This window comes from Suncus etruscus, chromosome 9 (assembly GCF_024139225.1).
Source record: "Suncus etruscus isolate mSunEtr1 chromosome 9, mSunEtr1.pri.cur, whole genome shotgun sequence".
Classification (NCBI taxonomy): domain Eukaryota; kingdom Metazoa; phylum Chordata; class Mammalia; order Eulipotyphla; family Soricidae; genus Suncus; species Suncus etruscus.
Genome location: NC_064856.1, coordinates 25,301,699 through 25,329,107, shown reverse-complemented (window position 1 = coordinate 25,329,107; position 27,409 = coordinate 25,301,699). Strand labels below are relative to the sequence as shown.

At 48.1% G+C, this 27,409-nt stretch overlaps 1 protein-coding gene across 2 annotated transcripts; it reads right to left on the bottom strand.

Moving 5' to 3' along the window:
• Positions 1-473: 473 nt before the first annotated feature.
• HNF4A (hepatocyte nuclear factor 4 alpha) lies at positions 474-27,409 on the bottom strand. 2 transcript variants are annotated; one of them, XM_049779259.1, is made up of 10 exons: positions 27,194-27,409; positions 23,726-23,900; positions 22,349-22,443; positions 15,178-15,284; positions 14,426-14,584; positions 10,560-10,647; positions 9,773-9,928; positions 7,475-7,711; positions 2,916-3,068; positions 474-1,539 (listed from the first exon to the last, which is right to left on the bottom strand). In XM_049779259.1, exons 1-10 carry the CDS (start codon positions 27,306-27,308, stop codon positions 1,397-1,399), a joined length of 1,428 nt encoding a protein of 475 aa, XP_049635216.1. In that variant the 5' UTR covers positions 27,309-27,409; the 3' UTR covers positions 474-1,396. The 2 variants fall into 2 exon arrangements, with proteins under 2 accessions (XP_049635216.1, XP_049635217.1); XM_049779260.1 differs by having other exon boundaries at positions 14,426-14,581.

The window sequence follows — 27,409 nt, the reverse complement described above, 5'->3', positions numbered from 1 at the left end:
AGAGTTATGAATTCTCATATTTATCAGCAAACATGATTTTGGACCCTATTTGGACATCAACCTTGAGTGAATATTAGTCACAAATTAGGATGGGATTTGGGAAAAATGCAAATTTGACTTCTGGAGTTAGTAGGGGAGGTGGAGAGACCAGAGAGAACAGATGGTCCCTCCAGAGACACTCCTCCTGAGGTTTCATCCAGGCACATGTGAGACTGAATCTTGACTGAACCATTTAAGTTGTGTAGTAGTCTAGAAAAATCACTTAGATGTAATTCTTTCTTCAGTAACAATCTCTGGGTCCCAGGAAGGAGAAAAGAGAGAAAAGGCCAGTTTTGTGCCAAAGTCAGTCTGGAACTCAGGAAGAACTGGGATGGATCTAGAGAATAGCCTTCCTGACACCCCTAGCCCAAGCCTGGGCTCTCTCCCTGATCTCTCCCTCCCTCCTACAACCTTGCACTTATTAGGGACTGCTCATCTCATTTTCTAGAAGCTTCCTGAGACCCAGTTCTCTGGCAACACATTGAATACTAACATTGGTTCTCAAGGCCTCCATGCTATCCCCTAAGCCTGTCTTCTCCATACCTTGCCCATTCTGCTTGCCTGTCTTAGTAACGTCACCCTGGCCACCAGCCGGAAGCCACCCTTGCTTAAAGAAAGGGTGCTTCATGTCCACCTGCTTCTTTCTGATGCTTTCTTTGCCTCTCATTCTTACTTCAAGTTCCTACAACAACTGTATGTGCCTTGCACGGGATCATTTTCTCTATATTGAGTTTAGAGATTATGGCCACCCATAAACCCAAGTCCCTGAAGAAGAAAAAGCCTGGATTAGAGAAGAACATTTTGCTTCTCTACCATCTCTTACTCAGGGTCTCTCCCAGTCAGTGCTTCGAAAAGGTCCCTGGAGCAAGCAGGGAAAGGCTTCCTGAGTCTCCTTAGCCTCTGAGGTAATGGCTATGGAGGCAGGGAGTGGCCAAAGGAGCTAAGGCTGATAACCGGGACTGTGGTGAGGAGCCCTGGGGAGGGGCCTTTGACAGGCAAGTGAGGGGACCCAGTCTCTCAGGGCTCTCAGATGGGCTCTCATGTGCCCCAGTTGGCTCCAGACAGCAGTCCTCTGGGGTGAAGAAGCTGGCGGTGAACATGAGTACAGGGAAAGGCAGAGGCTCCAGCCAGGCAGAAGTTGTCCAAATGGTGTCTTCACTGACTCAAAGCCTGCCATGTAGAGTGAGGGTGAACGGATGCCAAGGATATGAGCCTCAACCCAAGTTCACAGGTTCATTGCGTTTTCCATGGCTGCTCTGGGCTTGTCCTGTGGTACTGACTTTATTCACTGGGGTCACCACCAGGTACTCTCTGTGGGGACTGGGGGGTCAGTAGAGCCCCGTCCCCCAGCGGCTTGCTAGATGACTTCCTGTTTGGTGATGGTCGGCTGGGGGATGGCTGAGGGGGGCTTGACGATGGTGGCAATGGCTCCTGGCAGAAGCTTGTAAGGCTCTGACCCTGAGCCACCAGGTGGGGAAGGCTGTGGTGTCTCTGGGGTGGCTGGAGGGACAGAGAAGAGACAGGCTGTTCAGAATCCCACCCTTTGGGGAGAAACAAAGAGCCTGAAAATGTAATTCTGGCTCTTAGATTGCTTCCTTTCCTACAAGGTGAGAAAATGAAACTAGGTCTAAGTCTCCCATAGCACCAGGTTTCTGAAACCCAGACCACAAAGTCCAACTTCCTTAACACCTAAGAGTTGTGACCAGGAAACCTCCTGTGATTAGAGCTGCTTGTGCCTGTCCTGACAATCCCAACTCATTTACCAGTGGATAGGAGATGAGCTTTTTCTCTCAAAGCTGCCCAGGATCCTGGCAGCCTCAGTCTCCACAAGGACAGTGTGGCAGGCAAAGCCTTTCTTGCAGAGGAATTACAGTGAGTGAAGCCCAAGATTGAGCTGACCAACTCAAAAATACAAAATATCATAAAATATCTAAAAAAATATCCTTGATCTGGGCCGGAGAGATAGCATGGAGGTAGGGTGTTTGCCTTGCATGCAAAAGAATGGTGATTCAAATCCCGGCATCCCATATGGTCCCTTGTGCCTGCCAATGGCGATTTTTGAGCACAGAGCCAGGAGTAACCCCTGAGCGCTGCCAGGTGTGACCCAAAAAAAAACAAAACAAAAAAAAAAACGTCCTTGATTTTACATATATAGATAATGGAAATAAATTGGCTCTACTCCTCTTCACAGATTCAGAAGATTTATTGGGCCATGACCAACCTTTGTTTTTTTACTTTGTTAGTTCGTTTTTGCCCATTCCTTTACTTTGTTCAAGGAATAACTTTCCCTCAGGACAATCTCAGTGAAATGTCATCTTATTCTAGCTGATCTCTTTGTCCCAATATCAATGGTCCTTTTCAAAAAACTTTACCCAAGGACAAATTCACTCCCTCTCAGGAGATTTCACCTTAGAAAATAAATAGTCTTGCCTCATGGATGTCCCCACCTGTGAACAGTCTCAGTTCACAGTTATAGAGGGATCTTACACTTACCTTACAGTTATCTTACAGTTACTTCAGTTATCTAAAGGACAGTCTTACCCAATTGGGCAGTCTAATTTTGGTGAACAATTTTACCTCATTGGACAGCACCCCCTTGATTCTCATCCTGGTAGCCATGTTCACCCGATAGGAAATCTCACCCCAGGAACTGTCTCCTCCTCAAGGAAGTTTCATTCAGCAGATTGCCAAGCACTGACTAAATGGCCCTGATGAATAAGCATCCTTAATGAATAGACACTTTCTTCTTTAATTTCTTCCCTGGAGTACAAGGTACAGTTGTATCCCAAATTCCATCTTCTAGATCCAACCATCTCCTGGACGTCCTCTACTGCCATCATCCCACCCAGATCTGGTTAAAAAATCAAGTTACACACCTGTCTGTCCTCTGGGTCGAGGCCACTCACACATCTGTCCATTGCTGAGGTGAGTGGGCATGGTGTTGGCCACAATGACGTTGGTGCCCATGTGTTCCTGCATCAGATGGGGGTGCAGGGGGTGATGGGTATGGGGTGCATCACTGGAAGACCCTGTAAGGAGAGAGGGATCTCAGTTGGGACAGAGTCTTGAAGAAGGCCTGCCACACAATTTCTCCTCAGGTTTGATCTGCTAGCTTGCTCTGCCAACACAGACAGTGCCTGTCATGTTCCTAGTTCTCACTTATTCTATTATCTCTCCACAGACTTCATGAGGATATTAAAAGGACCCAACAATCCAAAATAACTGAAGTGATTTAAAGGTGAAAAGTTGTTTGAGGGTCTAGAGAGATAGTATAGAGGGTAAAGCACTTGCCTTGCACATGGCATACACTGACACCCCATAGGGTCCCCCCATCTTCCAGGAGTGATTCCTAAGCCCATGAGTCAGGAATAAGCCTTGAAGCACTACTGGGCATGGACCCCAAGCCAAAATAAACACAAACAAATAAAACATTATTTTAAACCAAGAGCATATTAGGAGCTATGAGAATATTTGAATATTGCCATGACTAGTTTGTTGGTCCTTTTATTAGGTCAATTTTAATGGACAAGTCCTTCAACCATTTGGTTCTATGCCACCTTTCAGCACCACCAGCCACCTCTGCTTTACCACACTGACCTATTGACAGCTTGTGTGTATTCTCTGCACTTCCCTAACTCAACTGTTGCTTATCTTCCCACTGGGATCCTTCTCCACCCTCCTATGGGTCCAAGTTCAAATTCTAGCTTAAATGTTCCTCTTGATTCTCTCCACTCCCACTGGAAGTAAGCCTCTCCTTCCTTAAAATTCCCTTAGCCTTCAATCTTTTGGAAACAACCACAACTGTATTTGAGTATTATAAATATGGATATACTTTTCTTCTTTTTGAGGATCTAGTAAAATATCTAAGACATAATAATTGCTTCAAAACAGTGTATCAGAGTGGGTGGTGGTTTAGTAATAAGTTGTGGTTACTAATCTAATGAGGTTTCTTTCTTTTTTTAATTTTTGTTTTTTTTGGCCACACCCAGTGACGCTCAGGGGTTCTCCTGACTATGCGCTCAGAAATCGCTCCTGGCTTGGGGGACCATATGAGATGCTGGGGGATTGAACTGTGGTCCGTCCTAGGTCAGTTGCATGCAAGGCAGATGCCCTACTGCTTGCACCACTGCTCCAGCCCCATAATGGGGTTTCTTGAATAACTCGTATGTCCACTTGTTTTAATCCTATACAGGTAAGATTACAGTGCTCCCAGAGAATGATCATTTTACTCGAGTCTTTCCGACAATAAAGCAATAGCACCTTCCAGAATCTGATCTCAGACACCTGATTCCTAAAAATACCATAGTCATGGGTCAAGATGAGAATGAGTTACTTCATACATTATAGGAACCTCAACTGGGGTAATTTTTTTGTTTGTTTTTGTGTCACACCCGGCAGCACTCAGGGGTTACTCCTGTCTCTATGCTCAGAAATTGCTCCTGGCAGGCTTGGGAGACCACCTGGGATGCCAGGATTCAAACCACCATCTTTCTGCATGCAAGGCAAACGCCTTACCTTCATCTATCTCTCCAGCCCTAACTGGGGTAATTTTGACCTCTCAGGGGACTTTTTAGTCAGCCATGCACAAGGAAAAGCTCCCTGCCTGATGCACAATCATTCCAGCCTCAGGGGATCGGAGTGGTGGCGCTAGAGACAATCACTCCAGTCTCCTCAGGGACATTTGACAATGGTGTGTGTGTGTGTGTGTGTGTGTGTGTGTGTGTGTGTGTGTGTGTGTGTGTGTGTGTAATGCTATTGGTATGTTGTGGGTAGAGGCCTCAAATGTGGTTAAACAATACATAGGACATCGCTGCTCTCAAGCAAAGAATTATTCAGTCCCAAATGTTTGAGAAACTTTGCTCTTGGCCACATCATCATCACTAACTGTATCACCTTCAAAATTTTGAGTACAAGCATCCTCACTTTAATTCTACCTACCCTTATAGTTGACTTAATCTAGTCCCATAACTAGAAAAATTCCTCATTGTTATTAAAGCTGCAACTCACTGACCATCCCCCCATTTCCACTCTCCAATCTAAGTTTTTCTTTTTAGTGTGATTAAGTTTTTTTTAGCCTATTACTGTATCTGCTTCCTATGATCTACGTAATTTCTGTACAATACTTCAGCATGTTTTGTTAGGGTTCAACATGTTCAAAGGCTTCAACATGTTCAAAGATGCTTTCACATCTTTTTCTCACTCTCTGAAACACTCTCATTACAATGTAGTTGTGTTCGCTTGGTCCTCTGATGCTGAAAAAACAACCTTAGCCAATGATCTTATTATGGCATCTTTCTCTCCCATTGAATGTTCTGTCCTTAAAAGATATTCTCCTTCTATGTGAAATACTTCTGCTTTCCTCTCCTTCTCCCCATGGGTCCCTCTCCTCCAGCTGCTTGCATTGCTTAAAAATGCTACACCCTATAGAGCAGCCTTCTTAAGTCTAAGAAGGGAGATCCAAGGGTGATCTAATCTTAAGCCTAAACATAAGGCTTGCATTTAAATTTTTTTGTTTGTTTTTTTGGGCTACACCAGCAGCGCTCAGGGGTTATTCCTGGCTCTGCATTCAGGAATTGCTCTTGGCTCTGGGGATCATATGGGATGCCGGGGATGGAACCTGTGTCCCTCCTGGGTCAGCTGCTTGCAAGGCAAATGCCCTTGCAAACCATTCCGTTCCAAGGCTTGCATTTGAACAACAGACTCACCCCCTTTCTTCCTTCAAAAGCCAACTCACACAGCTAAAAGCCACTTCAGGCTGAGCTAAAGTCCAAGATGTATCTCTTAGTTCAACACTTGTCACCAATACCATATTCCACCTCAATCTTGGTTTGCTTTGTCTCAATTAATTATACCATTATTGTTTCTGTAACTCAAAATAGGAAATATGAATTTCTTTTCATTTTTGGGCTATGAGTAAATTCTGTTGGTTTACTTCCAAATAGATGCTGGTTATGCTTTAAAATTCCTAGTCATGCATTAGCCAAACCTTTCTTTGTCTATCATTGGAGATAGTGACATTCCCAGGGGCCCAAATTGGTCTCTGAGATACACTTTCTTCCCAACAATCAGAGGACTCTGAAATATCGATGTTTTCTGTTTTACATCCAATTGCAATAGTGAAAATAAATGCAAATATCTCTGACTGGAGCAATAGTTCAGCAGGTAGGGCGTTTGTTTGCCTTGCATGTGGCCAACCTGGGTTTGATCCTCAGCATCCCATCTGATCCTTTGAGCCTGCCAGGAGTGATTTCTGAGTACACAACCAAAAGTAACCCCTGAGCACTCCTGGGTGTGGCCCCAAAACAAAAGTGAACAAAAATTTCACCTATAAATGACCCATAAACCTTGGTTTCTGATTTGCTTTCTGCCCAACTTTATCCTCCTGCATTGACTCTCCTCTCTCCATCTCCCATTTTATCCTTTTTTCCCCTCTTCCTGCTCTGGGACTTTGGCACAGTTTCCTCTGCTGGATGTGCTTCCTTCTTGCTGTGACATGCTCTACTTATTTTCATCCTCCAGATTTTAGCTTAGATAGCTTTGAGGGTCCTTGTCAGTTACATACCACAATGTTGCCTGGTGATTCCCAAATCTGTAGTTTTGTGTATGGAGATGAGGTTCTCCCAGGAGGTCTTCAGGAGATTTGGAAACCTCACCAACTATTCTCAGTCTATGGGGCCATTGGTTCAGTGCTAAGGCCTGAGAATGTGATGCTGTTCATGCCAACAGTATAGAGTACTATCAAGGTCACCTCAGTAGTTAGACTGAGGATGGGGTTCTCAGGGTTGTACCCAGCACATTCAGGGGGCCATATGGTGTCAGGAATCAAACATGGCACGCAGTTGCCAGACCCCATGTCCTAACCACTGTACTCTCTGCCTTTGTAGCTAATCCCCTTTGATTATATCTTGGTTACAGTCTGTTCTCAACAGACAAGAAGAAATGAAACAGACAATAAAATATTAATCAAAGGATAGCTACAAGAGAAAAGACATGGAGGGGCCAGAGTGAAAATACCATGGTACTTTTCTTGTTTGTCCTGCACTGTTTCAAGCTCCAGAACCCCATATGAACACCACCAGGAGTGATCCCTGAGTGCAGAGTCAGGAGTAAACCGAGCATCGCCAGTTGTGGCCAAATAAACAAAAAATCAAAAAGAAAAAAGGTAAGGAAAACACAACAACAACAACAACGGAACTAGAAACAGGGGAAGAAATGGAACCATTTTTTCTTGGTAGACACAAAGAAATGAGTGTTCTAATTTTCCCGAGGAGGAATCTAGAGGTTTGGCAGGGCAAAGATCATACCTATGGCAGCAGAGTGAGGCCTGAGGATGCTGAGGTGTGTGAGCTGGGTGTGTGCTGGGGAGACTTCTGGAGGTACTTTTCCCCACCTATCTTTTCTCAAGGTCCTGCCCACCTCTCATCACACCACCCACCTCCCAGCAGCATCTCCTGCAGCAGGTTATCAATCTTGGCCATGCCGAAGAGCTTGATGAACTGGATCTGCTCAATCATCTGCCAGGTGATGCTCTGCAGCGTGGGCAACAGCAGCAGCAGCTCCCCGAAGCGGCCACGCGAGTCGTACTGGCGGTCATTGATGTAGTCCTCCAGGCTTACCTGCACTTGGGACCGCAGGCGCTTGATCTTGCCAGGGTCGCTCAGGCCTTTGGCATCTGCAATGGGAAGAAGTAGATGTTCCTTGACCCGTGGATCCTTGAAAGAGGGACCTAGCGACCCAACATCTCTGAGTGCTGGGAGAAAAAATGGAGTCCCCAGGACCAAGTTATCTTTTCCGGCCTTGTTCTAGCTTCCTGGACAAGGCAGGGAAGAGTTGGGGTCACATTTTCTAAGACACAGAAGTGATGGAAGGGAGTGGGTGTTGGAGAGCAGGGCTTCAGAAACTTCCCTCTTGTCTTACATATGGGGAAACTGAGGCACTGAGTAGGTTAAGATCTTAATCCAGTTGATGGCAGAGTGTGAATTGGTCTTGGTGGACCTGACTCACAGTTGAATCCCAAGTCCTCAACACACTCTGCTTCCACTTCCCGAGAGTCTCTTCCTTCCTTGCTCCTTAGCCTATATCATCTGAGGATCTCAGCTAGGTGTCACCTTCCCTAGGAAGCCTTCTCTATTCTGTCCATATTTGCATTGTCTGTATATACATATATGGTAAAAATATAGATGAAAAATTGACAGATAAATTGGGGAGTTGAGGAAGGGCAAGGATCTCCATCCTCACCCAGCTAAGGAAGGGGTAAGGAGACATGATCCATGGTTGTTGGTAAAAGGAATAAAAAAAAAAAAGCCTGAAAACAGCCATTTACATAGGCCTGAAAGATAGCACAGCGGTAGGGTGTTTGCCTTGCAAGCAACCAATCCAGGATGGACAGTGATTCGAATCCCAGCATCCCATATGGTCCCCTGTGCCTGCCAGGAGCTATTTCTGAGCACAGAGCTAGGAGTAATCTTTGACCGCTGCCAGATGAGACCCAAAAACCAAAACCAAAACAAAACAAAACAAAAACACAAAAATCCAGACATTTACAGAGACAGTAATAGATTGAGGAGGAGGAGAGGAAAAAAGGCAGGAATGCAAACAGAGAAAAGTGAGAGTGTCCTTCAGAACCCACCAAGACGCATTCAATTCAGAAGGACAAAGAGAGAAACAAGGCAGAATCTTTTATGGGAGAGGCAGACCCAGCCATGCTCAGGGAATTGTGAAGTATCAGGGATCAGACCTGAACTTTCCACCTGCTGAGCATGTGCTCCAATCCTTTGAACCATCTCCCAGGCACAAAAGTGAGCTATTCTTCAACCCTTTATGGTTGGAGGGGTGCTCATACTGGGTGCTCAGAGAGTAGGGGATCATTTCCTATAAAGCTCAACCCAACTGTATAGGCTGAGCAGGTTAATACTCAGACCCAGTGATGTTGAGGCCACAAGGCTACCCTGGAGATACTTAGGATGATCTGAGGGCTAATTTAGGAGTGCTTGGGGGTACAGGAGTGGTACAGATGCTTGGGGGTACAGCACCACTTGGGGATACAGTAGTAGGGATCAAACTCAGAGCTCCCACATGCCAAGCACTTGCTCTGCCCATTGAGCCCATCCTGGCCCAGAGGTATAGGCTTTTCTTCAGAGCTGTTGAGTCATTACCATAAGAAACAGAAGCAGCAGAGGTATGATAGCTCCTACCCCCAACCCATGAGCACCTCCAGCCAAGCCTGTGTGAATCGTGGTCACTGCAATGACAGCAACAACCAAAGGAAAGGGCAGGGCAGGAGGATTTTCCCTTGGAGAAAAGTTTTCTGATGGAGAAGTAGAGTGGGATTTACATCTTTTATTTGTATGAATATTCTTACAATGAATTTTTATTGCATGAGGGATGGATCATATCTGGTGATGCTCAGAAGTTACTCCTGGCTCTGTCCTCAGGCCACCCTCATGCAAGGCCTTACCTGCTGTACTATCACTTCTGACCATGAAATGATTTTCTTTAAAGTAAAGATGTGAAGAAAGAAGGCAGACAATAGGAGTTAAGGAAAGAAGGAAGTAATTAATCAGTCTGTCAGGTGGATTCAGGCTGTCCCCCAACCCCTCCCAGCCTTAGTTTTCCTCATTCATTCAATGAGACTAAGCAAAATGAGCTCTCATTGGTGTTCTAAAGGATTGAGACTCTTTGACCCCCATCTGGGATGGTTGGGCAGTGGTTTGAGGTGTGAGGGGGCCGATACCTGGGTCGAAGAAGATGATGGCTTTGAGGCAGGCATACTCATTATCATCGATCTGCAGCTCCTGGAAGGGCAGCACCAGCTCATCCAAAATGCGCATGGACACCCGGTTCATCTCTGCCAGCTCCGGGCAGTGACGGGGGACAATGAAGTCATTTCCTGCAAGAAATGGGAGAGAGCACAAGTGGCTCTGGGAGTCTGAAGCTGCTCCTGACTCCTATTTCTGACAGAATCTAACCATCTACTTCCAAACTCTAGCCATGGGAAGTAGACCCCGAAGGAAACTTCACACTCATTTACAGATAAGGTGGAGGCTGGAAGACAGTCACCAGACAGGGCATGAAAGTAGGTTTCCTCAATCCCTTTTCCCAAGCTCTCAACTTCTGTTCTCCAGCATGACCCATGATCAGCTATTGCCCAGGGCTGAGCAGAAGGCATCAAAAATATGGAGGTGGGAAGAGCTAATATCACTGATTCCTCAGATAATCTCTGAATCACAGGCTCTGAGCCAGTACTGACCATAAGTAACCCTTCTGTAAGGCAAATACAGCCCTGACAGTGGTGCCTACAGTGCCCAAACACCTCTCACTTTTCCCCAGCAAGTGTTCAGAGTGAATAGGAGTAACTCAGCTTTCCAGTTGGGATACTTAGGTCCATCTCTAAGGCTTGGCACTTTGCATTTCTGGTGTCCAGAGGTCCTGGCTTTTGAGGGGAACACAGGCAGAATACCCTATGGAGTTTCTACTTGTTCCCCTGCTGGTGTCCTGCTCCAGAGTGTCCCAGGCCTCACCTAGAAGCAGCACATCCTTGAATACCATGGATCTCTTCGTGGCTCCAAGGAGCAGGTGCTCTCCAGCATGGGCTCGGAGCAGGGCCACCTAGGGAGAGAGGGGGTGTCTTCAGTCTGCACCCTTGGCCAGATGTTGGCACCCCAAGAAGGCTCCTCTTAGCCAACCCTACACCACAGCAATCAATGCAATACTCCTATCTTTACCCTCAAATTCTACAATGGAATCTGTGACCACTGCCTCCTCCAGAAAGAGATTAGGTGGTGGTCCATGGGGTGGGAAGAGCCCTGGGTATGAACTGCAGGACCAAGGGCCAGTAGCCTCCTGTTAGCACATCATTTATTTCTCTAGGAAATCACTTACAACATTCACCTAAGGTTCACAAGTAAGGGTTTATGACCCCCCCCAAAAAAATCCTCCACTCCTGATCAATTCCTACCAGAAACAAGTCTTGGAAGATCAACTAGCGGGTAATAGAAACAGAAAACAAATATGTAAATGCTTCCTAAAAAAATTTTTTTTTTTGGTTTTGTTTTGGAGTTTACTTTTGTTTATTGGGAGGGAAGCACACCCGACGTCGCTCAGGGGTTACTTCTGGCTCTGTGCTCAGAAATCATTTCTGGCAGACTTGGGTGTTTATAATGGGATGTCGGGCATCGAACCAGTCCATCCTGGGTTGGCAACATGCAAGCTCTACCTCTGAGCTATCGCTCAGGCCGCTGAAGTTTTTTTATTTGTTTGTTTGGTTTTTGAGCCATACCTAGCTCTGTTCTCAGGGATCACTCTTTTTTTCTTTTTCTTTTAATAATATTTTATTTAAACACCTTGGCTACAAACATGATTGTGGTTGGGTTTCAGTCATATAAGAGGACACCCCCTATCACCAGTGCAACATTCCTACCACCAATGTCCCAAATATCCCTCCTTCCCACTGCGCTCCCACCTGTACTCTAGACAGGCTTTCTATTTCCTTCATACATTCTCATTGTTAGGATAGTTTGCAATGTAGTTATTTCTCTAACTAAACTCTTTGTGGTGAGCTTCATGAAGTGGACTTGCGGGATATTATGAGATGCCAGGAATTAAATCTGGGCTGACCTTGTGCAAAGCAAGTGCCCTATCTGCTATACTATACATTCTAGCTCCTGCTTCCTAGACATTTTAAGTAAAGAAGGGAATGAATGATAAAACTGAGAGGAAAGAAAGGAGGAAAGGCAGGAAGGAGAGAATAAAAGAAAGGGAAGGAGCAAAGCAGGAAGAAGGAGGAAGGTGGAAGAAAAGGAATAAGGGAGGAGGTAGAAAGGAAAAAGGGAAATGGAGAGCGACAAAAGGATGGGGTAGGGAGGAGCAAAAGTGGGAAGGAAGGAAGGGATAAAAGAAGGGAAGAAGGGATGAAGGGAGGAGATAGGAAGAGAAGAGAGGAAGGAAAAATAGTGGGAAAGATCTAGTCAGTGGGTATCAAGAAGGCTGTGAAGGAGGAGCATGGAGTCAGCCAGAAGAGGCCAGGCACATGGTCAGCATCCCCCTTATTTCTCCTAACAGGAAGAAAGAAATAGGATGACCGAGTGGGTGAATGAGTAAGTGAACCGGTGGTCAACTTCTCCACATGGAGCTCCTCAGGCCCAATCTAAACCTTGCTCACAGAGCAAGAGAAAAATGTCTGTTACAAAGGCAGGCAAAGGAGAGGGCAAGGGGAGGGAAATTTGGGGACATGGGTGGCGAGAAATATGTATTGTGAAGGGTGTTGTATATTGTATGACTGAAACTCAATCATGAACAACTTTGTATCTGTGTATCTTATTGGGATTCAAGTAGAAATTTTATTTATAAATAAAAACAAACAAACAAACAAAAACAAACCTTTCTCTCCCCTGAGGTGACTCTTATAAGGACCCCTACCATGACCCCTCTCTGAGCCCAGGCAGGCTAAGGAGAATTTATTCCGGACACTTGCTGCATTTGGGACTCTCAGCCCATGGGGAAAAAGATGTCGATGTAAATGCCAAATTGATAGCTACCTTGCTCTGTGACCTCAGGCAAGACAAGACCCCCTTAGCCACTTGGATCTGGCCTTCGGGGGTCTACAGACCAAGAGCCAAGAAGCAAACAAGTAAGTAACATGATTCATGAGACAATGTGGGTAGTAGAGTTAGAAGCATCCTCCAGAGGGCAAACCCCTAGAGGTGCTCTACCCACCTTGGGCAAGCTGGATTCATTGTACACCAGGAACCCTCTGGTCCTGGGGTTCAGTTCCCTGACATGATGGCTTCTCTGGGGGGTGGGGGTTAATCATTGTCCTCCATCACCGGCCACCCATGGCTGCGCTCTGAGAATGCTCTGAGCCTCAGCCAGGCAGAGGTTTGGGTGGGAAACGGAGGTTAACAATTGCTCAGCTCGGGGGGATCTGGCAGAGTCCCTGTGCAGGAATGGAGGATTAAACATTAATGCAGCCTCTCCAGCAGAGGGGACCAGGGCCAGCTAGTGGGGAGCAGAGGGGATGACAGACAGCTCTGCTCAGATCACTGTCCTGTCCTCTCCTGAAGTGGGTAAGGTGCCACCTGAGGCTCCTCCAGGACTGAGCACCACTAAATCAGGAACTCCTAGCATACCTTTATCCCATGGGACACAAAGGACTCTCTTGGGAACATTTACAAGGGATGCTTAGGGATCCCCAAAGTTCAACAACTGCCATGTCTGCAGACCTTCTCAGAAGCATCTCTACACTTCCAGGCATGGCCAGGCTCTGTCACATTCTCCAAATGTGTACAAGCATTAAGTGTACAGGGCATTGGTGTTTGGGCTACAGGGACCCAGCACTAGAACTTGGGTGTCTAGAGAGGTCAAGGGGGTGCCACTGCAGGAGGGATAAAAAGGTTGTCTGTGCTCACAATTCCCTATTACCCCACCAACACACACACACACACACACACACACACACACACACACACACACACACGTTCTTCTATCCCCAAGACCCATCTTAGGGAAATACAAGGAAGAAGTTGACAGTTGGGGAAGAGACCCCACAGCCTGAACTTTTAGGGGAACTGTGACATGGTTTATACTTTTCAGACATTCAAAGGCCACCAACAACATTCAGGAGCAGATATCAACCCCACTTTACAGACCAGAAATGAAAGTTCTGAGAGAAAAATAATTTATCAAAAATCCCAGTTTGAGGGGGCCAGAGAAATAGCACAGTGGAAGGGCATTTGCCTTGCATGCAGAAGGATGGTGGTTTGAATCCCGGCATCCCATATGGTCCTCCGAGTCTGCCAGGGGCAATTTCTGAGCGTAGAGCCAGGAGTAACCCCAGAGTGCTGCCGGGTGTGACCCAAAAACCAAAAAAGAAAAAAAATCCCAGTTTGATGGGGCCAGAGTGATAGCACAGTAGTAGGACATTGATCTTGCATGCAGCTGACCCAGGACAGACCTGGGTTCGATCCCCAGCATCCCATATGGTCCCCTGAGCCAGGAGCAATTTCTGAGCACAGAGCCAGGAGTTACCCCTGAGTGCCGTCGGGTGGGTTCCAAAATCCACCCCCCCAAAAAAAATCCTATAAAACAAAAATTCCAGTCTGAGAACCAGAATTAATTTCCAAAGATAGAGATTCTAGGCCTTTTGATTTCTGTCCTCCAGAGCTGCTTGATGTCATCTGAACTTTGTAGCTCAGTGGTTCGAATCCCAACTACGATCTATTGCAACAGATCCCAGCAAATTCACACAGATGGGTCTATTCTAGCTTTCATATATGGAAAGATCTGATGAGCTTTGGTACACATGAATATTCTGTGGGTGGGAGATGCATAACAGACCTCTCCACGCTGTAACCACAGAGGCTGCATGCAAAGGGCTGCATGCCCTCACCTGGTCATCCAAGGGCAGCTCACAGAAGGCGGGGATGTACTTGGCCCACTCCACCAACACCAGTAGCTGCTCCTTCATGGACTCACACACATCTGCTATGCTGGCAATCTTCTTGGCCCGAATGTCTCCATTGATCCCCGAGACAGGAGATGTGATCTGCTTAGGAAGGAGATGAGGGAGTGAGTACAAGCTGCAGACAACTGGGCCTTCCTAACCTCTGTGTTTCCCCCACAGAAATTCTTCCCAGAGTTTTCCTGTCTGGACAAACTGGGCCTGTGGATGCCATAGCCAACGACTGCTCAAGGGAATAAGGCAAAAAAAGAGGTGCCCAGAAGGGCAAATGGGGAGGGATCTCTGCCACCCACCATGATGACTATCTACATATCTTCTCCACCAGTGCCTCAGGCACCCCAGGAGGTACAAGGCAGAAATCCTCATTCTCATGGAATAAATCTGTAAATCTTGCCCCCATAGAGGTGCTGTAACTTCTTCCGGGTTAAATAGAAGAGGTCCAGCTAATCTGTTACTTAGCTTTCTGTGTGCTGAGCTATTCTCGAGCATCAATGAGCATCAAGCTCCGGAGGGCTCTGCAGATCATACATGGTCTGTGAGGTGAACTAGAAAGTGACCCAGAAAACTGGCCCTGGCTTGACTTGTCTTTGCAATGCCAGCATGGGAACTGGACTCAGTTTCATTCTGGCAGGGACAAGGGGTGAAGATGAGGGGTCCCTGGTGCAAGAGACACCCCATACCTGCTGGGATAGCACTTCGGCCTGCAGGAGCGCGTTGATGGAAGGGAGGCTGCTGTCCTCATAGCTGGACCTGCGGGTGCTGATTCGGTCCCGCTCATTCTGCACAGCTGTGAGGAGGCAGAGAGGTGAAAAGGGAGTGCGCAGGGGCGGGGGGGGGGGGGGAGAATCCAGGAGAGAGACTGAACCCCAAAGGGGTCCCACGGGATTGGCTTGGAGTGAATTGAACAGCTGGGTGGACACATTGAACAGAAGCTTTAAGGGCATAATCCAGATCAGCCTGTGTGAAGGAGAGATGGAGTCTCCTGGGGCTGTGGAGAAGAATTTTCCAAAGCCGTGGAAAGGCGGAGGAGTGAATTGCCCATCCCTAGAGGCATGCAAGTTTGGTAGATGTCTTACAGGGCCTTCAGGGTGTTGAATGACGAAGAGGGGGTTTATCTAGAAGAAGTTCTTTGAACTCTGTTTTGGAAAGAGGCCTTTTTCTTTTTGGGGAAAGTGGGTTAGAGAAAGGTTGGGGGTGTGGAATTAGAACCCAAGAGAAGGACAGGAGGCTGGTGAGGGAGTAGAGACACCCACCAGCCCTGCTCCTGCCTAACCTGGAACCTCAGGCTTTCCAAGCAGCTTATAGTCAGCCAGTAGAGCCCCCACCCCACTGAGACCCCATCTGATCAGTGCTGGTCTGGTCTGTCTTTTACTGCCCTCTCCCACTGCCAAGAGCCCTTGAAGCCTCAGCAAGGGGCAGGAGAGTCCCACTACAATGTGCCAAAGTGGCTCATTCTCCTGAGTGCTCACATGCTTTCTGGACCTCAATTTTCCCATCTACATGTCTTTTCCTCTTGAATATGTTCCTCTGTGGCCTGAGGCAGGTTTGTGTTAGTCTCTTGGTAAAGCTAGTAAAGTTCCTCTTTCCTTCCCTGATACCCGAATCAGTAGTCACTGTGCCCAGGAAGTGCCCAGGATGGGACATGTCCTCTTCCTCTTAGTTTCTTCTTGCCCTCTCTTGTTCCTCCACACGGCAAGTCTCTTGGGAGTCAAGGGAATATGCTAAGAAGAAACCTTGAGGCTCAGGGTGATGGCTCAAATGGTAGCACATGTGCCAAGCATGTGTGAGAACTTGAGCTCCATTCCTGGCACCTCTCAGAAGCATGCCACCCCTCCACCAGCACCATTGGGGTGAACCCTAAAAAAATGATGGGCCAAAGAAATAAAAAGGCGGGGCCGGCGAGGTGGCGCTACAGGTAAGGTGTCTGCCTTGCAAGCGCTAGCCAAGGAAAGGACCACGGTTCGATCCCCCGGCGTCCCATATGGTCCCCTTAAGCCAGGGGCAATTTCTGAGCACGTAGCCAGGAGTAACCCCTGAGCATCTAACGGGTGTGGCCCGAAAAACCAAAAAAAAAAAAAGAAATAAAAAGGCAAGTTAGGTGCTTGCCTTGAAAGCAATCTCTCTGGGTTCAAGCTCCAGCAACACACATGGTCCCTGATTCTTACCAGAAGTGATTCCTAAGCAGAGCAAGGAATTAGTCCAGAGCACCACTGGGTGTGGCCCCAAAGAAAAACAAAACAAATAAAAGGAGTGAGGATTTTCTGGAGCAATAGTATGGCAATAGTACAGAGTGGGGTACTTGCTTTGCACACAGCAGACCTGGGTTTGATCCTCAGCATCCTGTATATTCCTTTAAGCCAAGGGTCTCAAACTCAATTTACTTGGGGCTGCAGAGGCAAAGTCAGGGTGAGGTAGGGCCGCATAAGGGATTTCGCTTACCAAATATTCGCAATAAAAAATCGCATTAGTAAGAAAAAAATTGCAAAAAATCGCATTAAACATTTGCATACCCCCAACGGAACTGCTCGGGGTATGCGAATGTTTAATGCAATTTTTTCTTACTAATTGATTTTTATTGCGATTATTCAGTAAGCGAATAATCGTGAATACTGCGATATTTGAAGGCCGGCTGTGGGCCACAAAATGTTGTACGGAGGGCTGCAAATGGCCCGCGGGCCATGAGTTTGAGACCCCTGCTTTAAGCACTTCCAGGAGTAATTCCTGAGTGCAGACACAGGAATAATCCCTGAGAATCACTGAGTGTGACCCCAAAACAAAAACAAATAAAAAGAAAAGTACAGCATCTTTTTCCACAGCTCAAAACTAATGCCTTCTCATTTTAACTCCTCTTCAAACCTTCCTCTCTGATCTCACCCTTCCTTACTGTGACCCCAAACCCATGTCCATGCTGCTTTTTCTATTGCCTGGAATTCTCTCCCAAGTGTAAAACTCAGCTTCTTCACTTTGTGGTTCTGGATAAAATGCCTCTTCTAGGATGCCCTCCCTGACTGGCCTGTTTTCATTGGGTGGGGGCAAACCTAGCGATGTTCAGGGGTTTCTCCTGACTTTGCTCTCAGAAATCACTCCTGGCAGGCTCATGGGACTATAGGGGATTAAATCTCGGCCAACCATTTGCAAGGCAAAAATTCTTTCCACTGTTCTTTCACTCTGATCCCTGACTGTCCTGTTTTATGTGCCTTTCCCAATCCTTCTACTCCATCCTTTCTCTTGCTTTAGTTGTTTCTGTACCTCTGTCCCTTTGTGAGAAAGAATGTCCCAGAAAGCTCGAACCATATCTATTTTGCTCACTGTTCTAGCCCTAGGATGAGAACAGAGCCTGGCCCACAGGACTTGTAGAAGAAGGAAAAGACTGGAAAGAGACTAGCTTCTATTCTTTCCTTACACTCTATTTCTCAGGGAGGCTTGAATACCTAATACTCAACTTTCTTTTTGATTTTTTAGTCACACCTGGTAGTACTCAGGGACTACTCCTGGCTCAGTGCTCAGGTGACCATACATACCAGGGATTAAACCTGGGCTTCCTATATTCAAAGCCTGTGTACTCTAGGCCCTTGACTCATCTCTCCAGCCCTTCTTTTCTTTTGACATTGCTTAGGCTGCACTCTTTGTGAAAACCAGACAATGGAAACCTAAATAAGGTCTAAATTGAGTTGGATGCCAGAGAAACAAAAGACCTCAAGATAGGCTGGAGCCCACAACTAATTTGATCTCTGGCACCACAGGGGTCCCTTGAGAGCTGAGGAGCAGCTCATGCCACAGGGTATAAGAAAAATAGAATGGGGGCCGGCGAGGTGGCACTAGAGGTAAGGTGTTTGCCTTGTAAGCGCTAGCCAAGGATCAGGACCGCGTTCGATCCCCTGGCGTCCCATATGGTCCCTCCAAGCCAGGGGCAATTTCTGAGCGCTTAGCCAGGAATAATCCCTGAGCATCAAACGGGTATGGCCCGAAAAAACAAAAAAAAAAGAATGATAGGAAGGAAGAAAGGAAGGAAGGAAGGAAGGAAGGAAGGAAGGAAGGAAGGAAGGAAGGAAGGAAGGAAGGAAGGAAGGAAGGAAGGGAGGGATGGAGGGAGGGAGGGAGGGAGGGAGGGGGGAGGGAGGGAGGGAGGGAGAGAGGGAGGGACGGAGGAAGGGGAGGGATGGAGGAAAAGAAGGAGGAAGAGGGAGGGAGGAAAAGAAGGGAGAGAGGGAGGGAGGAAAGGAAGAGAGGGAGGGAGGAAAGAAGGAAGGAAGGGGAAAGAAAAGAGAGGAAAGAAGGAAGAAAGAGAAGGGTGGAAGGAAAGAAAAAAAGAGGAAAGAAGGGAGGAGGGAAAGAAAGGAGAAAGGAAGGGAGGGAGGGAAGAAATGAGGGAAGGAGAGGAAAGGAAGGAAGGAAGACAGACATCCAAGGGAAGAAATCTCTCTGGAGACTCCCTGGTCTAGAAGGGAACACTGCTCTGCCCTTCCCGCATTACTTGTCCAGGGCAGCTGCCAGTCCGCTGCACCCGCGAGGCGCCATGGGGAGGCGGGCCCCATAAAAGGCCGCAGTCAGCAGCTGCAGTGAGGCCTTCTCAAGGTTAGGGGCCTTATCAGTGCCCGGCGCGAGCTCAGTCACGGAATGATGTTTTCCAAATGTTTGCGCAGTATTAGCAGGGTCGGGGACCTAATGTAACTTCTATTGAATATTAACCTAGCCGGGCAGATGCAGACACGAGGATGAGCCTGGCTTCCCAGAGAACCCCTACTAGGGGCCGGAGGGGAGCAGGGCAGGGACGCCCAGGAAGATTCCAGCCCTTCTCTCCTGACCCCCATATCCAATTTCCAGGCTGGGTTCCTGAGACCAAGAGCTAGATAGTTCTTGGGTCACCCTGCCCTTGGATCACAAGAAAGAATTTTCCTCATATTGGGCTCACTGACCCCCCAGCTTCTTTTTAGAATCTGTGCCACTAGAAACTCCACTTTTGACCAGCATAAAGAAAGTTTCTGGAGTTGGGAGCAGAGCAGGAGCCTTGTCAGGTGATCACTCTCAGACTCCATCCTGGGAGCCAGAGCACCAACCCCAATTCCTGTCTGATTCCTGAGCACACTGCCTCTCTAGCCTCAATTTCCCCATCTGGAGGGAGAGTCATTGACCTAGAATGAATCCAGCTGGTCTGTAAATTCTTTAGGGCCAAAGAGATTATCCAGGGAAGACACTTGCCTTGTCCACGTGGCGGACCTAAATTTGCTCCCCAGCACCGCAAAAAAAAAACAAAAAACAAAAAAAAACAAAAAAAACTCCTGAGTCCCTTCAGGAGTCGTCCCTGAGCACTGCTGATAGAGGCTCAAACACATCTTCCTCAAAATAAAATTTTGCCTCTGCAACTCCAGCCTTCTAGTCCTTGAAGATTGCTTTTAGGTTTTAACCTCTAAGTCCTCTTATGGACATCCAAGAAGAGAACGGAAGGTTTGTCCCAGATCTCCTCATCACTTATGACTTTTATTGAAGTCGCTCATTATTTTCAGGATATGCCACCAGCAGAGAAGGATTGAAGTCAGGACTTACAAGAGATCAGATACTTGGTGAAGGTTCTTTTTGTTGTTTGTTTGTTTGTTTTGCTTTGTATTTGTGCTGTGCTAGGCATCAATCCAGGTCCTCTATATGCCAGGCACAGTTCTGACAACTGAGTGGTGTCCCCTGCTAAAGATCTAATAATCAGGACTGTGAGACAGGGACAGTGTAAGACAAATGTGAGCCAGGACTTAGATCTCTCAGCTGGAGTTCACTTAGTAATGATTCTGCTTCTCAGACCTTGATTGTAACAGCAACTGGACACTCAGCTTTCTCACCGCTTCTCAAGCCCAGTAATCTCATGTCTATCTTCTGGCTAATCCAGCATGTAAATGAGCTCCATGGAGTAGTCCACACTGACTTACCACCAGCCAGTTCTCCTGTTTCTCTAAACTAGAAAATACCACTTTTCCTGGGCCAAGAAACAGTATCTATTTTAAACTATGTTAAAGCAGCTTAGCTGGAGAATCTCGGGGTTATGTACCTCCTTCCAGGAGAAGGGCTTTTGAGATGAAATGGATTTAAACAACTGTGGCATCAAATTCGACCAAGGTGAAAATGTCCTATCCTGAGCCCACCATACAGCCTGGATCACGTAGCTGCAGTGTCCTCCAGATTCCTGAAGGATTTAGGTCCAACAGGGGAGACATCAGCCCCTAGCAGTTAGGGCAGGTGGGAGAGAAGGTCCAGGGAACAAGCTTTCTTTCTATGGATGTATCTATTTGTACCTGTAGTCATGAGGGTGCACCTAGACTCAGTCATTTTCCAACTCGAGACAAAAAGGCTGGAGTCAGAGGGACAGGGTCATACCAGAAGTGGTGCATGAAGATGACCCAGAACTGACAGCAAGGAACCAGGCCACTTACAGTCTCAGGACTGCCAGTCCTTCCCCCATCTATGGGGCACTCACAAGGCCTATCATTTGGCCATGAGAGATTCTGTCTGATATTGGCTGGTAGCCCGCAGATGACTCAAATTCTGGACTCGGGCAGGCACTGAGACTGAAGTTCTGTACCTTCTTGCCTCCAGTTGTTCACAGGGTTCTCATTCCTATCACTAACATTTTTCAGTATGTATAGTGGGTCTAACTAGGATCTGAGCATGTGGAAAGGGGTTCGAGTTCCTTGACCATGGGATAGGGAAGGAGCAAAGACATTGACTGTTTGGAAAGACAGCTCTTCCACCTTGGGAAGATCTGGATAATGGAATGGGGGTGTTGAGAGGAAAAAGGAGGCTAGAGATCTCCTGCTTCTTCCATAAGGCTAAGGGCCCATATCTTATAGAAACAAGACAGAGGCAACAGGGAAATTAGAGGCTTAGAGCTGCTGGTCCCAGGATCCCGCTGTGGGCTAGTGTGTGTGTGTGTGTGTGTGTGTGTGTGTGTGTGCACTTGTATATTCATGTTTACATGTGTGTGATGCATGTGTATATGTGCATGCTCTCAGGCTGGATGAGATCGAGGGTGTGGCTGGCACACCACAACTTCAGACTCCTGGTGAGTCAGGAGAGGTAGGATGAGAGGAGAGAAGGAACAAAGTGACTGGAAGAGAACTCAGGCTACTCAGCTTTAACTCTAGCTATAAAACCTGGGCTTCCAGAAGTGGGGATGGTAGAAATGTCCAGTGTTCCTGGGACTAGGGCAGCAGAGTGATAGTATAGAGGCTTATCTAAATTCGAGTCCGAACCTCAGCCAAGATTTTGGCTCCTTCTGGGGCACAGATCCCAGGGTCATGAAAATGTGAATCAAAGAGTGATAGCCACAATCGATTGCCAGGGCAGAAAAGCCAGGTTCCAGGTGTAGAATGTGCTGGAGCAGGAGGCCTGAGACCTTCCTAACTGGTATCTCCTCTTTTAACTTCAGAGCCCATCTGGAGACTTGTTCCCATTCCCTGGAACAAGGCTATTTTGGGTGACCTAATACCTCATAATGAAGATGAAGTAATGAGGTGTATGGCCCTAGAGCAGAGACTCTTGACTCCAGTTTTACACATGCTTGGCCTGTCAGCTGGGCCATTGATGACTGTCATGCCACCCTCTGCCCTTTTTCTGGTTGCTGCTGGGCCATACAACAGGGTGGGGACGCTGGAAAGAGTGAGTGGCCAACAATAGTGAGAACTTATCTCTTTGAATCTTTCTCAAGAACCAGTCAAGCCCCTCCCTATGGTCACATTTCCAGGCCCTCCCTCCTCTCAGCCATTATCCAGTCATCCTGAGGCTTGTCACCAGTCATAAAGTTATAAAAGACTGAGAAGCTGTGGGTGCAGGCGAGGCAGTGGATGGCAAGGGCGGGTCGAGGCTCACCTTCCTTCTTCATGCCAGCCCGGAAACACTTCTTGAGCCTGCAGTAGCGGCACTGGTTCCTCTTGTCTTTGTCCACCACGCACTGCCGGCTGAATCTGGAGAAGGCTTAAGATGTTGGATGGAGAAGGGACAGTTCTCCTTTTCCCTGCACCAACCTAGAGTTCTGGCCAATGGTTGACCTTAGCCTCCCTGATCAGATCCTTCATCCCAGTTCTAATGCTAAAGGCCATCAGGACGTGTGTGCGTGGTGTGTGTGTGTGTGTGTGTGTGTGTGTGTGTGTGTGTGTGGTAATTTGTTTTTATAAGCAACTACACACAATATTATAAAGTCAAAGAAAAGGCACTGCATACACTTGTTGGGAGAGAGCTGGCTCCAGTATGGAAAGCCCATCTGGATTCCTTATGAGCCCAGGCCTGGCCTACCCAACATGGGAGGACTGAGGCTCAGAGTGGTTACTGACCAGAACCACTCATTTCAGTGGCAAAGCTGAGCTGGGAGCCCTAACCCATTATATGACAGGTCTCTTTTATTTTCATCATATTCTACAAAAGTCTAGAGTCCACTTTGAACTCCAGGCATAGATTAGCATTAAAACTCAGTCCATATAAACTCCTCTTTGGTGGGACCTGAGAAACCACCTTAACCACTAGTGTCAACCCAGCTCAGACACTGATACAGGCTGGGTAAATCCCTAGCTCTTTGTAAGACCTGACTTCCTCCTCTACAAAATGTGAATAATAATAGTATCCATTCAAAGGAGTGTTGACAGATAAAATGGGAAAATACAGAAAAGGTTTGGATACAAGTCTATATATAAAAACATATGCATAACCCACATTTGCTCATATTTTATGTTGCTTCCCTGAATGGGGAATTATCTTGGCCTTGGAAAGTCCTAGGGGCATGTGAAGAGCCCTGGAGCCAATCACTGAGAAAGATCACGATGTTTGGAGCTAGGCCTTCCCTGCTAAGGTCCAGAGTATGCTTGATACAAAGCCCCCAAGGGTCCTCATTTGTTGAGAAGTGTCAGTTACATGCACACAAAAGGGACCAGAGATATAGTTGAGAAGTTAAGGCACTTTGCCTTGCATGCAATCAACCCCAAGTTCAAATTCTGTCACTGCACACAATCAGGAGTAAACCCTTAGCAACACCGCATTCTCCCCACCCCACCCTCTGCCCAAGTACACATCAAGACTGGGACTCAATAAAGAGCCACTAACGATGACCAGCATATGGGCCCTGTAATAGCTATTTCCATTAGGATTCACAAGGGCCCAAGAGAGCTGAGGAGGGCAGACAGACTCCCATCAAGCTTCACTTAAGGACACCCACTTCCCAGCAGCAGGAGCAGTGAGTCCTGAGCAGGGACTCACCTGCAGGAGTACATGTGGTTCTTCCGCACACTTCTCCTGAAGAAACCTTTGCAGCCGTCACAGCTTGAGGCACCATAGTGTTTGCCCGTGGCCCGGTCTCCACAGATGGCACACAGGGCGCTGACGCCCAGGGTGTTGGGTGTGCTGAGGTTGGCACCCTCTGCTGGAGACGTGTCTGCACAAGAGGAGAAGAGAGTGAGGACCCTGGTGGTTGGGGGTCGGAGGGAAGCCAATGACCTCCTCCACATTGTCTCCCTGGGGCTTCAGAAGGCATCTACTAGGACAGCCTTGGTCAGACTCCAGTGCCTGTTCCTTCACTTCCTTTGCAATGACCTTGGGAAAATTCTTGGGCCTTTGAAGTATGTGGATGTCGATCCCCAGAGAGGGTCTACAAGGGTCTGCTTCTGTTACAGCTGTGGGGAGATTCTTTCTCTGCTTTGTCTTAGAAGAAATGAAAGCTGGACCACCAGTTCAAAGGGGCTCAGGTTCTTCCCTGACTCCCACTTACCTGAACAAAGGCAGATTGAGGTATGTGTGTGTGTGTGTGTGTGTGTGTGTGTGTGTGTGTGTGTGTGTGTGTGTGTGTGTGCGCGCGCGCGCGCGCGCTGTCAATGGCTCCTTTTGGGTCTTCCCAAAACCTGTCCTGTTCCTTTTTCACTAACCGAAAAAGCTGGATACCCTGGTACCAAGCCTGCTTATCCTCCTGGAATGATAAGGACGCAGTGGCAATCCCTCCTGTCTGGAAGCAAAGGCTACTGTGACTGATACATGTAGAGCGAGCGAGCTCAGAGGCAATCTTGAATGGAGAACCTGGGATTCCAGAGCCTATGTTAAGCCTATTAGCAGTAATTTGCCTATGACCAAGGAAAGTCCCCTTTCCTTGCTTTAAGCTATGCTGAGCCTCAGCTTCCTAAACCATAAAGGGGCACTGGGATTTGTCCATATAAGCCAGGCAGGTGTTTTCCCAAGGCCCACATCTCCAGGCCCCCCTTTTCTTTATTTCAGCCTCATCAAATCTTCCACCACAGCTAGAACCAAAAATGATAAACTGCACCACCATCTAGCTCCTCAGGACAAGGCCCACTGTGCTCACAATTACACATATGTCTGTGTTCCTAGGAAGCCTGAGTTCCTGAGTTCCTGGAAAGTGCAGAAGGCTGTGGCCCAATGCTCATGTTTTCAGCCTGGAAGTATCCCGGCTGAGACATTGCCTGCCTGAGCTTCCCTTGGCAGTGGACAATAGTTCCTCAGTTGTAAAAGGGAAGTTGTCTGCTGGGCCCGAATGGGGGGGTTCAGGTGTGTCCACTTGCAGGAAGTGCTTAGCAAAGCACAGGAACTTCCCTGTAGAAAACTGAACAGGCTCACTGCACGCAACTATGCCTCTTCTTCCACCATTGCCTGCTCAACAGCCCCACACTCCCTAGGTGCCCGGGTGCTCGGCCCCCACCTCTTAGTGAATTATTCCTGGAGATGGGGATAATTGTTAAACTGCATGGTGCCCTTTCTCCCTCAGCCTTGCCTCCCCCCAACCCCCAGGAGAGATGACCCCACAATGACTGTCACTGAACTGGGGGTGGGGAAAGTGTGCTGAGGGAAGGGGCTCCAAATATTAGGTTGGGTGCTATCAGGTACACCATTGTCTCCCCTCTCCTCCAGGAGGGACTCTAAGGCTACAGGGGGTGGGAGAGGCTCACACTGGCAGAAGAATGGAGGCCTATGGCCATGGTGTACTTGCTAACTCTGGCCAGGGGCCATCAACAGGGACATCTGGCCTAAGGATGGCCCAGGATCCTCAGAATCAAGACTGCCAGCTCGTGTAAAACACGACCCTTGTGTTAGGGAGCACAAGGCTGTGTAGGACTCTTGGGGTATCTAGGTGGGGCCAGGACTCCATGATAAGAACCCAGATGGACTCACCCCTCAGGCAAGCTGGTGTGACATGCATTTAGACAAGGCAGCAACACTCAGAGAAGACACGGTTTGCTGAGGACACTCAAGGAAGGAGCACTCAGTATAGGACTCAGAAGCCCTGTTTTGCTGGCTATCCTCCTATCTGCAGGGCACCCAGACTTAGCCCTGGACCAGGGACCAGATGGGCGAATGGAAGGTACAGGTTTAGGTGTGCACAGGGGTTCGTGTGGCATGTCCCCCACGTGTACAACAGCTCCTTCTAGGGCACTGCTGGGATGTTTCCCTCCATTCCCCAGGGGATGCCCTGACACCTTAAATATCCAGCCAGAGGCTGGGCATGCAGAAGCCCATTCTATAGAAGATACAGAGCCAGAAGGGGGCAGGTGATGGGCCCAAGGTCACAGAGTGAGATTGACCATGCCACTGTTCAGTTTCTAAGTTAGTCCCCAGAGGCGGGTCTACAAAAGACACACATCCTAAAGGGGTGGCAGCTGGCAGTTGGCCTGTGCCCAAAAGGGGTTCTTGGTCTCCAGGTCCTGCTCTACCCTGTCTCCCAAGAGAAGAAACCTTTGCCCTCTCCTCCCCCCATCCTTCCACCATCTTCCAGGGTCCCATAGCTGTGAAACTGAAAACCTAGGAGAGACATGCCTAGTCAAAAGCTTCCAGACAAATCCTTGCCATTGATGGGGGCCTCATATGGCCAGATGGCAGCATACAAACTTGCCTAGCCCTGAGACTCAGGAGCACTGATTCCTCTCATACCCCTACAGGGATAGGCACCCAAATATAGACAATTCTATGAGGCACAGACCCATGCAGGTCTTAAGCCCACATGCAAGCCACCTCCAGTCCACGTGTAAAACATGAACATACATGCACAAAAGTATGTACACACATATACTACCACTCACAAACAAAACCTCACATATCCCACAGGCACAAATGTAAATACCCTCCATGAACCTGGGGACAGGACCTGCCACCAGCAAATGACAATCAGTGTCCCTTAGCACATGGGCCCTGACAGAGAACCTCTCCCCAGCTCACCCTCTGACACCCAGGCATGCCCACGATGGCAGCTCCCTCATGTGAATGCAAGAGGAAATGGCCAAACTCCCCGAGATGCCCCATTCCTTGTAAATGGGGCCTTTGCCCTGGAAAAATGCCAGAGACGAACCCACAGATAACCAATTGCTCCATCCCGGTCTTTCCAGCTCTCTGGATCCAGGCTTGAGGGGTTCAAAGAGGAGCCCCCCTGAGATCGTGGAGCTAGACAAGTGGGAGCTCCACCTTCAAGGCTTCTGTCCCCATGACATACTAAGTAGAAGCAGCTTTAGGGGACAGAGATCAGAGGGTGCTGGAACCTCACTACCCCCCTCACCCAGAATGCCACTGGCCGCAGGACTGGCCATATCTGCTTCTCCTGGCAGCCTCAAGCCAGCCCATAGGCTTGACGTACCATCATCTTCTCTGTGTCCCCAGTCCCAGTGGAGTGCCATAGGCCCACTCCTCAGCCATCCATCCCTGGCACACCTGGGCATACATGCCCACACCTACCATTGCCCATGGCCAGCACCTGCACATTCTCGAATTCCAAGGTGGTGTAGGCTGGGTCCAGCGCGGCACTGTAGTCGGCCATGTCCATGTCGACCAGGGTTTTGGAGAGACGCATCGTCCCGCTCCACACCCCAGCCGCCTGCCCTGCCCACGATGCCTACCCAAGACTCTCGGGGCTGTGCCCGGCCCCCGCCCGGCCCTGCCTTCCTGCCTTTC